At 40.1% G+C, this 13,258-nt stretch overlaps 1 protein-coding gene across 3 annotated transcripts in view; it reads left to right on the forward strand.

Annotated features, from left to right (window-relative positions):
• ARHGAP45 (Rho GTPase activating protein 45) overlaps positions 1–13,258 on the forward strand; it is a 59,471-nt gene that overhangs the window by 6,430 nt on the left and 39,783 nt on the right. For 2 of the 3 annotated variants that reach the window (XM_026698930.2, XM_026698931.2), the window contains exon 2: positions 11,429–11,735. In XM_026698930.2, coding sequence (XP_026554715.2) covers positions 11,429–11,735 — 307 coding nt within the window. Of the gene's footprint in view, positions 1–1,588; positions 1,813–11,428; positions 11,736–13,258 lie in introns of those variants that run through there. The other variant, XM_026698928.2, reaches the window with a different exon arrangement.

Consider the following 13,258-nt stretch of genomic DNA (forward strand, 5'->3'; position numbering starts at 1 on the left):
ATCAAGCTGTGTTCTTAAACATATAGTATATAATGTGAACATTGCACCTTTCAGCACAGGGGTGAGCTGTATACATATGGAACAGGGAAGGCCTCTTTTAAAGAGGTAGATATTTTTGAAGGAATGCTTCTTTTGTGACCAGTAAATACATTGTCCCAAAGGTGCTTTTTTCAAGAGGCAACTGGACTTTCTGGTTTTTCTTTGAAAATGTTTCGCTTCTCATCCAGCTCTGACTAGATGGTGGGGAATAGAAGGATTTAATACTCCTTGCAGACAGCTAGTCATTTGCATTCTTTTAGTGAGTAGTTGAGGTCACCTGGAGGATTATCTGTGTCTTCAGAGTCACCTGAGTACAGTGGTGGGATTCAAAAAATTTTTATTACCGGTTCTGTGGGCTTGGCTTGGTGGGCGTGGCAGGGGAAGGATACTGTAAAATCTCCAGTCAGAGGTGGTATTTGCCGGTTCTCCAAACTACTTAAAATTTCCGCTACCGGTTCTCCTGAACTGCTCGGAACCTGCTGAATACCACCTCTGCCTGAGTGGTGAAAATAGGCGTGGAGCATTCGCAAATGGCCAGCTATCTGCAAGGAATATAAATCCTTCCATTCCCCACCATCCAGTCAGAGCTGAAGAAGCTTCTTGGATGAGAAGCGAAACATCTTCAAAGAAAAACCAGAAAGTCCAGTTGCCTCCTGAAAAAGCACCTTTGGGACAATGTAAGGAGTTACAAGATCCCAAGGGGGAAGCATGAAAAGTTTACTAAAAAGTCTATAATAGTTGAAATTCTAAAAAGAGCAAGAGATGATGGATAGAGATAGAATACTTCCTATTATGGTGGCTATTTTATTAAGAGTTAGAAAAAGGAGATAGAAGATAATCATAATCTTTCAATTTCTAACATTTGTGTATACATAATAATTATGTTTTCTATTCTATATCAGTATAGATAATACTATTTTCCCATTTTCTACAATTATTAATAACATTACTATTATTACTACTGTGTTTAAAATATATTTACCCTCTGTTCCAAGCACCTATGGTTATTAAAGAAAAAACATAAAACCATATAAAAAAACCATTTCATGCAGGAATCTACTTATTCAAAAATAGATTGAGTAAACCAGAAAGGGAACACTTTGTTCAGACTCTAATGCAGAGTATTTCAAATGTGGCAACTTTAAAATGTGTGGACTTCAACTCCCAGAATTCCCGAGCCAGCACTGGCTCAAGAATTCTGAGAGATGAAGTCCACATGTCTTAAAGTTGCCAAGGTTGAAAAATATTGCTCTGAGGCCAATATTGGATTATTTGTTTTTTTTGCACCGTGCAGAAAAGAGGAAGTTTGTTAGATCTAACATACTCTGAAACAATTTGTGGTTTCTTTTCTCCGCCTTGTTAGAGAAAGGAAACTAGTAGTAGGCGGGTTTTTTTTCTTTTCTATTTCTTTTATTATTATTATTTTTAAAAAATCCTCCTGCAGGTTTTTCAGAACTAAGATGGGCAAGAAAAAACTGCAGTTCCCGTGTCAGCGATGGAGATATTTTCTTTTAATTTAACAGCTTTGTGGAATATACTTCTTAGCAGTGTTTTCAAAACCGCTCTGTTGCCTCCTTTGCAAAAGTGGGTGGGGTGGGTTTTTTTTGCCGATTTGGCCCTTCCTGATGCTTTGCAATCAGAGGAATGCTTGGCAAGCGGATGAATAGTAAGTCCACATACAGCCCATATTCTGCAGAACTACGGAAGAAGGGCTCCAAAACCAGGGGCAACGTTCTAGATTCGGTCTCCTTGCGAGCTAGTGTCTGGCTTAAGGTAGGATGATTTTCAAAACAGTCCTGCATATACTATATAAAACAAAGAGGAAGCAAAACTGAGTCCGGTGTGGTGACTCGGCATAGTTCAGCCCCCATGCTGACATTTGGGTGGATGTGATTCTTCACATTTCTGCTCCACAGATCTAGACTGCAAAAATCCAGATGAGCACTAGAAGTCAGCCAAGGGGCGGTTGTCTATCTCTTTGTTGCCATCTAGAGGTTGCCTGAGTTGTTGCAGTCCATATCTGATAGCCTAACTTCGAATAGGAGTCCAGTCCTAAGGGGTCTCACATGGACTCTTGGTGGCTCTGTTGAAACCAGAGGAACCTAACTAATTTATTTGATTTATACCTGTAATGATGATACACCCTTTATTACAGAAAGCTGTCCTTTAAATTTATTTCATTTCATGATTTATTTTCTTGGTTTTACTCTTGAATTTTCCTTTGTAAAGCAAACTTAAAAACATAAACAATCAATTTATCTGTAATCCCTATGAATTACTTTTAGATTTGCCCCCTTCTCAGGTTTTTCTTTTTTTGCCAAGAAAACGTGAGTCTCTGGTGAGCATTTATGGCAATTGACAAAACATAAGAAATGAAACATAGGAATTAATTTTGAATCATTTTGGAAAAGCTCTAAAAAAAACCTTTAACAGTTTAAAATGTGAGGAAAGAGATGTGTCTGTACAGATTTTGTAGATACTGAAAAAGTGGGGGAATTTTTTGAGGAGACAGGAAAAAGGGAATCTTTGACAGACTAATTGGCTGCCAACATCAGAGGAATATCAAAGAAATAAAGCAGCTTTTAATTTATTTACTAAATTTATATGCCATCCATCTCACTGTCAAGCAACTCTGTCAGGATTTGTTTTGATAAAATGCATCTTTCTAAGATAGGAATCTCCAGAGCTGGTAATTTTAAGACTTGTGGAGAATACCGCAGTCAGTCATGCTAGCTGGAGAATTCTGGGAGTTGAAGTCCACAAGTTTGGAAACCTCTGTTCTAAGAGATAATATTCTCCTATCTTGCCAAGTTAAAAGGTTCTATTTTCTTCTAGATTAACATTGCCTTAGGTTTAATTTATGCATTTGGTGAAGGATAGGACCCATCATGACCCCTAAAATGTAGTGCAGAAATCAAGCAAATAAAATAAAAAGTATCGGAAAGGAATATCAAATATCCTTCAGGCAAATATTAATCTCGCAGTGAGCTTCCTGCCTCCAGGTTGGTCCTTCCAATTCTCATTAAAAAAGGTTGGGAAACTATCTTTGTCTCAGTGTTACCATTTTGTACAGTTGCCGGGAAGATATCAAAAAAGATGGACAATAGGAATGATGCCCAGGACACTTAAATTTTATAAAGGTTATTAAATGGACCCTATATTTGCAATATTAGATATTCACTCCATCGATAGTAATTAACCTGGAAATAAGGAGAAACTTTCTGACAGTGAGAACAATCAACCAATGGGACAGAAGTTGCCCTCGGAAGTTGTGGGAGCGCCATCACTTGAGACTTTCAAGAAGAGATTGGACTGCTATTTATCAGAAATGGTGTAGGGTCTCCCGCTTGGGGAAGGGGGTTGGACTAGATGACCTACAAGGTTCCTTCCAACTCTGATTATCTGTTATCTGAATCTGACTTGTGTTTAGCAGCTTTATGATAAATTAGACTTCAACTCCCAGAATTCCCCAGCCAGAGATGAAGTCCACTCATCTTAAAATTGCTGGGGTTGAGAAACATACGCAGGTAGTTACGGTAGTTCATGGATGTCTCATAAATGGGGTATTTTCATTCCTTTTCATAGTCCCTCATCCTTTTTTTCTTTTTTCTTTTTGCCTTCAGCCCAGAAATTGCTTAGTTTCGGCATCAGCAAAGGAAGGTGAGAGATTAATGAGGATTAAGTGTCTAGCTGGTAGCTAAGACAAATGAGGGAAACAACGACCTAACTGAACGTAGCCAGAAGCTTGTTATCTCACACCTTGCCAGGATAAATAGGAAGAGCTAGCTTGTTTAAGCAGCCACTCTCTCAGGTATTAATTGAAAAACGCAGATCAACCACAAGACATCCAATGTAGGAGGCAAACTGAAACTTGATGGGTTGGAGGTAAAGGCATTGAGGTGTTGAAATAAGACTTCAGCAACAGAGTGTCAATGCCTGGAATACACTACCTGACTCTTCCCAAACCCCAAAAACTTTAACCTTAGAATGTCGACTGTTGACTTCACCCCATTCCTAAGAGGTCTGTAAGGGGCGTTCATAAGTGCATCAACATGCCTACCGTCCCAGTCCTAATGTTTCCTTTTTATTCATATCTATTTCATATATTAAGAATCATGTTTATACTTATATCTGTTACCTAATACATGTTTGACAAAATAAATAAAATAAAATAAAAAAATAAAAATAAAGTATTCTTTACCTCAGATTGATCAGAGGCAATCTTGGCCCACAACATGTTCACTACCAAAAGTACAGTGGAGTGAGCCTTAATTAAGCGCTTTTGGACATAAGAGAGAATATCCGAAGCATTTGGTTTTGCAGAAATATCAAGTGCTATTCGCTAAGAAGATTTGCTGTTAAGAGAAACAAACAAAAACCCTCAAAAATATTAGAAAACAGCAATTTTTTAAAGTTTTGCTGCCAGTCAGTAATCTGGATTTTTTTCAATCCAGATATGGTAGCTTTAGGCAAAGGGATTATTGTATGCAAGCAAATGTTTAGGAAAGTATGTCTCCCTTGAGATGGGATGGGAGTGAACGGGATTCACATCCCCAACCTGGTGGCCCCAGTTGGGTTCACACCTTACACTAAACCCTTACTGTACATTTTTCCAACCTCAGCAATGTTAAGATGGATGGACTTCAACTCCCAGAATTCCCCAGCTGATTCCACATATGTTGCTGAGGTTCAGAAATACTGCTTTATACAGAGTGTTTTTTCCCTCCGTATGTATGTGTCAGCCTACCCAAGTATAAATCAGACAGGAAATATAAGACAAACTAATTTTACTTTATTAAAAGGCTACATTAAGAGAGTCAAAAAATCTAGAGACAAAAAAATATCACTCTCACTTTTAACTGCTTGACCTGTTAGGGTGGGCCTGTCCTAAGTATCTTCCTCTGACCATTAAACTACTGGGGGCTTCTGGGTCTCTTGTCTGATAGTTTCAATGGCAGCAGTTTTTTCTCCTCATCCCCCAATGTCATCCCCACATTTCATTACAGTGTGCTGCGAATCTAAGAGAATGTAATTTGTAAACAATGGTGCAATGATTTATGTGCTGGATAATAACCACAATAATAAATTAATTAGATTTGTGATACATGCAAACCCAGCCAACTATAGTTTATTTGCAAGTTGTGGCTTAGTTATGATCCATAACGGTAATTAATGATTCTCACCACTGTTCATATGTGGTGAATGCATGTATAAGCTTTTGAGGGTTGTAGCATCTGGTGTGGTTCACATATGTTCGATTATAATTTCCATCATTCTCAACTACTGTGCTGACTTGGGATGATAGAAGTTGCAGGGAATAAGGCTCTGAATAAATTCCTTTATACTAGTGATGGCTAACCTTTTCAGCACCGAGTGTCCAAAGCGTGGACGCGCATTGCCAAAATGTAATATGCGTGTGTCCACGGAACATGCGCCCCATCCCCCGCACATGCGTGGCAGAGGCCTGAAGACCAGCTGGCCGGCAGGAGGCGCGTGTGCACATGCATGGTGGAGTTGAACTGGGGCGATGGCTCACGTGCCCACAGAGAGGGCTCTGCATGCCATCTCTTGACATGCTTGCCATAGGTTTGCCATCACGGCTTTATACAGTCTTAACCTTGTTAGCAGGAAGTAAATAATAAATGGCGGCCTATTTAACTTGGTTTCTTTGAAATGCTTTTGCCTGGATGTGTATTTTATTTCATTTTATTAGTTGCTCCAGCATTAGCCAGCTGGCTTACAATTCTACTATGTGTAAGCAAGATTAAAATAGCAAAAAAAAACAACCAGACAAATAAACAGAGCTGTATTACATAATAAAATATTCCTATGCTAATGAATAATAAAAACCTATGTAAATCATAAACTATACAGGATGAATCTTCTCAGTTCCTCTCTTTTTCTCTCAAAAGTATGCTGAAAAAAACAGGTTTCAATAATCTTAGCTGAAATGACAGCACATTACAAATATAAAAAAGTATCTATAACACACTGCAGTGAAGACGTTGGTTGGTTTTAATGTATAATCCATAATATAATGTGTGTGTGTGTGTGTGTGTGTGTGTTTATTTTTTCTTAAGTTTTCGCGGGTACTTACATGTATGGCATTCAACTTTGTTCGGGTATTTTCCCACGTCATTATAGTTGTGCTTTTAAAGTTGTAGCAACATTTCGGCAGAATCTCATCTGCCATCATTAGGCTTCTGTATTGTGTACGTACGTACATACATACATACATACATACATACATATATTCTATATGGCTCAGATTTTAGGTTTCATCGGAACAACTTTCTTCAGGGCATCCATGGGTGGGTTAAAAATGTCAGGATGTGGGCTAGGATATTGCAACTGGGATGCACATAAAAAGGGGTGCAGCCATTCTCTTGACTTTTCTGAATGCCTGCAGATACTCTGTTTTCCATATAAAAGCAACCAGTGATCCTTGCAGGGTAAACCAGATAAGAATCACATATGGATCAGCTAATTCTACTTCATTGTAAAATTATATAGGTAGTCCTTAACGCACGACTACAATTGAGCCCAACATTTCTGTTGTTAAGCAAGACATTTGTCAAGTGATTCCTGCCGCATGTTTTGACCTTTCTTTCCACAGTTGTTACGTGAATCGCTGTAGCTGTTAATTTAGTAATACAGTTGTTAAGTGAATCTGGCTTCCCCATTGACTTTGTCAAAAGGTTGCAAAAGGGGATCACATGACCCAGGGACACTTCAACCCTCATAGATATGAGTCAGTTGCTTCTAAATTTTAATCACGTGACCCCGGGGTTGTGGCAATGGTCGTAAATGTGAAAAATGGTCATAAATCCCTTTTTCCAGAGGTGGTATTCAGCAGATTTTGATCAGTTCTGGAGAACCACTAGCAGAAATTTTGAGTAGTTTGTAGAACCGGCAAATACCACCTCTGACTGGTCCCGCCCCCATCTATTGTCTGCTTTCCAAGTCCCAGCTGATTGGCTGGGTCTTCTTTGGTTGCCCTGCACAAGAGAACAGAGCTGGAAAGCAGGTTAGTGGGGTGGGGAGGGAATGGGGATTTTGCAGTATCCTTCCCCTGCCACGCCCACCAAGGCACGCCACACTCACCAAACCATGCCCATAGAACCGGTGGTAAAAAAATTTGAATCCCACCACTGCCTTTTTCAGTATTGTTGTCACTTAAATGAATGGTTGTAAGACTGAAAGTACTAACAGAATCTTGCAAGTCTGAAAGTACAATCTCTCCCCGCCCCCCTCAATTTCCTACAGCCTGAGAAACTAGGGAGGGTCTCTTCTGAGCTTCTTCTCCCATCTACTATGGGTTGTGGGCTATGCTGTCTCTTATCTGACCATTCTCTTGGCAGTGTCTATTCTCCCAAGGTCTTTTCCACACACATTACCCAGCCTGACAAAAATTTGTGGTAAAATTTAATGGTTTTGTAAGGTGAATTTGGGCAGGAACTTGGAGATGCTACTTTTCTGTTATGGCCCCTCTATTTTGGAATAGATGCCCTCTCAAAAGCAGATTAGCGCCCTCATTATAGGCATTCCAAAAATGAAACATGTTTCCAACGGCATGGGAGGACTAAGGTGTGATTGTCTCATTTATTGTTGCTCATTCTTGCTTTGTCTACTACCGCATTTTATAGATTTATGAGCTTAATCTGTATAGTTTATGACAGCATACCATTACATTAAATCAGGGGTATCCAACCTTGGCAATATTTTGTGGACCAACTCCCAGAATTCCCCAACCATGATGGCTGGCTGGGGAATTCTGGGAGTTGAAGTCCACAGGTCTTAAAGTTGCCAAGGTTGAACCTTCCTGTATTAAATAAATGCTTATGCTCTGGGCTTTAAAGTCTGAAAAGAAAAATGCAGAAATAAGAAGTAGGAAAAGAGGAGAGGAGAAAACAGACCTAACACCAGTTCTTAAAGTTATAGTATAATCAAGAGATGGAGGTTACAGCAACATAACAAGATGGATTTGGACGCATCTTGGCAGTGCATTGGATAAAATGTTCATTTTTTACCATTATGCAAAATCACATTGGGGGCTTATTTCCTTTGGGCTTTGCTGTTGTACGAAGTTAGCATCTGTGGATTGGTGAACCATGGTTCATGATTTGTTTATTAAACATAAATGCCACCCATCTCACCATTGAGAGCGACATCAAAGTTTTGCATTTGTGTCAGCCCAACCCCTAGCAGCTTACTCCATAAACCTTCATTAAGTAAATTGTGTCACATGGTCCAAAGTGTGAAGCCCATCAGGCAGTGATTTTATAGCTTTGCAAACGGAGCGGAGGGGGAAGGGTGTGTGGTTTCTCAGTGGGTGACGAAAATGCCTGTGTCCGCTGTTTACTCACTGCAACACGCTTGAGCAATTGTAGCTGAGGTTCTCCACCCATTTCTGAGTTGCTGAAAACAGTACAGTACTGGTATGATATTGTCTCTCCATACTGTTGATCCCCCTGCCCGTGTTCTTTCTGTCCCTAGTCATTATAGTCCTCTGATCTTAAAAAACAACAACATAGAAAAACGTAGTGCTGGAATGGACCTTGAAGGTCTTCTAATCCAACCCCCTGCTTAAGGCAGAAGTCCACCCATCTTCACCACGGTATCTAGGGATTTCTGGGAGTTGAAGTCCACCCATCTTAATGAGGCCAAGGTTGAGAAACATTGATGACATGTTTGCCCATGTGACTATAAAGTCCTAGGCATAATCAAAGCCCCCTGGCTTTAGACAAAACAAAACAATTTAAAATACAGTAATAACAGTGGGTTATAAGTCTGTTCATATATACAAAGTCTGGATTTGCACAATGCCCTGAACCACAAACTTGCCAATCACTTTTAGAGAAGGCTGTTGTGCATATCTATTCCAAGTAATTATTTAATGGTTCTGCATGTCATGAAAACCCACAAATTGCTTAACCGAATGAAGCATTGTTTCATGTTAAAGGTGAAACGCAAACTCACAGCCAAAGGTTTCCAGGAAGGCCAACTAAAAAATGTCTTCCTTGTTCTGGTACATCAAAGCAGAAGTTTTGGGTTGAATGATGGGATTTCAAATGATACAATATTCGGGATGAGTTCGCACAACTAAATAAACACTCTACCTATATTAACAAGGCACAATTGCTGATTGGTGTAAAATGCTTTGCCTTTTGAAAACGCTATGATAGTTTCTGACTAGGATGACAGCTGTTTTTTTTCACAGTATGATGGATCACAATATAGCCGGACCATTTTCCTGTAAACTAACCTGTTTTGAGAATGTTGTCTTAATATTGTTAAAGTTCAACAGCATTGTGCTGTTTGTTTCCACCCGTAGAAGTGCAACAGATATTGCCCAAAAGTGCCTCTCTGTACATTCAGCCTGGAAGCACCATAGAATGATCTGCAATAAATCACAGAATTAAGGAGGAAGTTTCTGGGGGATTGATCACCCAACTAAATGGTCTGGCAAAGTCCCTTCCAACTCTGTTAATCTGTAATCTGTAGTATCTTCCCCATAGGTTACAATGGATAAGATATTCAAAACAATTGAATAACAATTGTGCTCCCTGCCTACCCAAAATTGGAAAATATGAAAAGTGTATTTTTTTAATGCAGGCCTTCTTCTAGTTCTTTTGCAATGAAAATAATGAAAATTCTTTAAAATAAGACTGATATCATTGCAAGTTCCATTGTCTTTGGGTTTGGTGCTCACTTCCCAGAAAGTCTACCTAGAATCATTTCTAAGATTATCTGCAGTATTCATTTATTTAGAGCAGGGGTCTCCAAACCCCAGTCCATGGCATGCCAGCAACAAATCCATGCAAACAAACGAAGCCCCATCTGGTAGGATGCAGGTAGCACGCGAAATCACATCTCCTCCGGTCCGCGGAAAAATCTCTCCATGGAACCAGTCCCTGGCATTGATTTAGAGTATGGCAAAAAGAATGTTAAAAATCACATCACAGTTACATTCTCAGTGTGCAAATATGAGATTATTTATTCTATTTATAAATTCAAAGGTAAACTATTTATATAGTCAATACATGATGGAGTTGGCTACAGAAAGTCCTGGGGTTTCCCTAATATGCGTGCAAAAGGCACTGTTCCACAATATGCCACGCTGTCTGCTTTGAAGCACCGCAGCTACATTTTCAAAGAGAAGAATTTTCCCCATTTATGGAGGAGGCTAGCGCACCTGCCATGTTGAGTACTAATTCTATCTGCAGTATTGGAATTTCATTGTTTGTTGCAGTGATCTACTCCTTTGGTTTACTTGCCTCCTTCCTTTTTTACTGATACTACTACAGGTCCTCGACTTGCAACCATTCATTTAGTGACTATTCAAAGTTACAACAGCACTGAAAAAAAGGGACTTATGACTGTTTTTCACACTTATGACCATTGCAGCATATCTCCATGGTCATGTGATCTATGTATTTATGACATTTCCACTGTTCTGGGGTCATGTGATAACCATTTGAGCTGTGGTGGCACAGTGCTTAGAATGCAGTATTGCAGGCTAATCCTGCTCACTGCCAGCAGTTTGATTCTGACTGGCTCAAAGTTGACTCAGCCTTCCATCCTTCCAAGGTGGGTAAAATGAGAACCCAGATTGTTGGGGGCGATAAGCTGACTCTGTAAACGCTTAGAGGGGACTGTAAAGCATTATGAAGCGGTGCTTTTGCTTTTTGTAACTCTCCCAGCTAGCTTCTGCCAAGCAAAGTCAATGGGGGAAACCAGATTCGCTTAATGTCTCCATGATTCACTTAAGAACTGCAGTGATTTGCTTAGCAACTATAGCAAAAATGGCATGCCAGTAAAATGAGTGTCAGGATTCCGGCGATGCAACTCATTTAACAACTGCCATGCTTAGCAACAGAAATTTTGGGCTCAGTTGCCATTGTAAATCAAAGACTACCTGTAAATCTGCAATAAAATAGTCATGATGTAACTTAGGCATAGTTGCATAATGATTGTTCATTGCTTTATTGGTATGTACACATATAGCCTTCCACATCAATAAAATGCAGCATACCAAATACATATATGCAATCCCTGCTTTGTTGCATTTTCAAAGAGAACCTTGATGCAATCCCTAATGGTATGTCAGGTATGAAAGACCAGGTCTGCACATGAAAATCCAATTAAACTGATTTATTGCTAATCATACCTCAGCACATAATTTTTTTACTCCTGCCTGGAGTTAGATGGAATTCAAGGAATGGAATTCAAGGAATGTTGGACTTGATCTGCTTGTGACTATATAGGGATTCTAGGCTGATTCCTCTTTTAACTCCACCCTCACTCCCAGGTTCTGCCACTCCTTCTCCTACACCACCCTCCACTTCAACTCTCTCAGTAATCAAAATGGTTTTGATTCTTCTCCCAGGAGCTTCCACGGCGAGATTGCCTGGATGTATCAACTTCCAGCCTGGTGGATTTGTCTTCATCGGCCACCGCAGCTACGCTGAAGCGTCCCACAAGTCTCAGCCGCCATGCCAGTGCAGCAGGATTCCCTCTGTCACCTGCTATTCCCAGAGGTCTTGCCAAAGCTCACAAGCCCCTCAGTTCCTATAGTCCCAATGAAATCAGCGAAGGGAGTCTAGCCGAAGCAGAGGAAATTTCACAACTGCTCGCTGACGTGGCTTGTTTTGCAGAGCGGCTGGAGAAGCTGAAGGATGTTGTATTGCAGGAGGGTGAGTAATATTGCACGCGCATGTACAGTAACCATGAGTTAGGGACCAAGCTCATGACTTGACACTCCATGAGGGTCTGAAAGCAGCTGCTATAATTTTTAGTTAATTTGCATTTTACTTCCCCCCAACACATACATTTTGTTGCCAATGCATCCACAGCCTGGTCCAAATTGGTGTCTCCCAGAACTTTGCTGCCAGAATTCCCAACATTCTCAACAGAAAATCCTTATATTTTTATTTATTTATATCCAACCTTTATTATTTTTAGAAATAACTTAAGGCAGTAAGCATACTTAAATACTCGTCCCTATTTTCCTCACAACTCTATGAGATGAATTAGGGGAGAGATAGATAGAGGTGTGTGTGTGTGTGCGTGTGTGTGTGTGTGTGTGTCTGGCCCAAGTCTGCTGGTGATTGGCCCAAAGTCACTCAGCTGACTTTCATGCCTAGGACTAGAACTTTCAGTCTCCTGGTGATAGGCCTAAAGTCACCCAGCTGACTTTCATGCCTAAAGTGGGACTAAAACCAGTGGTGGGATTCAAGTTTTTTTTAAACTACCGGCTCTGTGGGCATGGCTTGGTGGGCATGGCAGGGGAAAGATATTGTAAAATTTCCAGTCTGAGGAGGTATTTGTTGGTTCTCCGAACTACTCAGAATTTCTGCTACCAGTTCTCCAGAACTGGTCAGAACCTGCTGAATATCCACCTCTGACTAGAACTTTCAATCTCCTGATGATGGGCCTAAAGTCATCCAGCTGGTTTTCATGCCTAAAGTGGGACTAGAACTCCAAGTCTCCTGATGATTGTCCCAAAATTACTCAGCCGCTTTCAGGCCTAAAGCAGGACTAGAACTCACATTCTCCTGCCTTCTAGCTTGGTGCCTTAATCCCTAGCAATACTGGCTCTCATGAAGGGTGACAGGTTGGGGAAACCTAATCTGCAATGATAAAACACTGTAAAAAGTAACCGTAATATAATAGATTGCAGTAGTTAGGGCGGAAACCCTTTGAAGTTCTCCATACTTTTTTGCAACATAAAGGGGTCCTGAAACCAAAATGTTTGAGAACTGTTGGAGTAAACCATGATTAAGTTAAGCATAATTGCATTGAACAAACATATCTAAAGAAAATTGTGATGCACCGATATGCTTAAATTGCACAAAGATTGGAAGGCTGTGCTGTTTCTTCAACACATGGTAATTTGCAGTGGTGGGATTAGAAATTAATAGCAGGCTTAATTAATGCATCATATTTTGTACAAAATGGAGAGTTTAAGCAAGCATGCATAAGGAGATAGTTCTATAGACTTATCCATAATAATTGCAATCACTTGGCAGGTATTCTGCAATTATCCCCACTTTGCAAACAGCAGTTAAAGAGTTTTCCCTTTGCCTATTTCTAAGGCCCTTGTAGCAGAGCGTAAGGTCTTGCTTTACGCTCTGCTTTTACAAGCAGTCTAATTCATTCAGCGCAGAGCATCTGCCTTATAAAAATTCTGCCTTTCATATTGGGATGGAAGACCCGG

This window comes from Pseudonaja textilis, chromosome 1 (genome assembly GCF_049901715.1).
Source record: "Pseudonaja textilis isolate UNSWEBS1 chromosome 1, rPseTex1.2, whole genome shotgun sequence".
Lineage (NCBI taxonomy): Eukaryota > Metazoa > Chordata > Lepidosauria > Squamata > Elapidae > Pseudonaja > Pseudonaja textilis.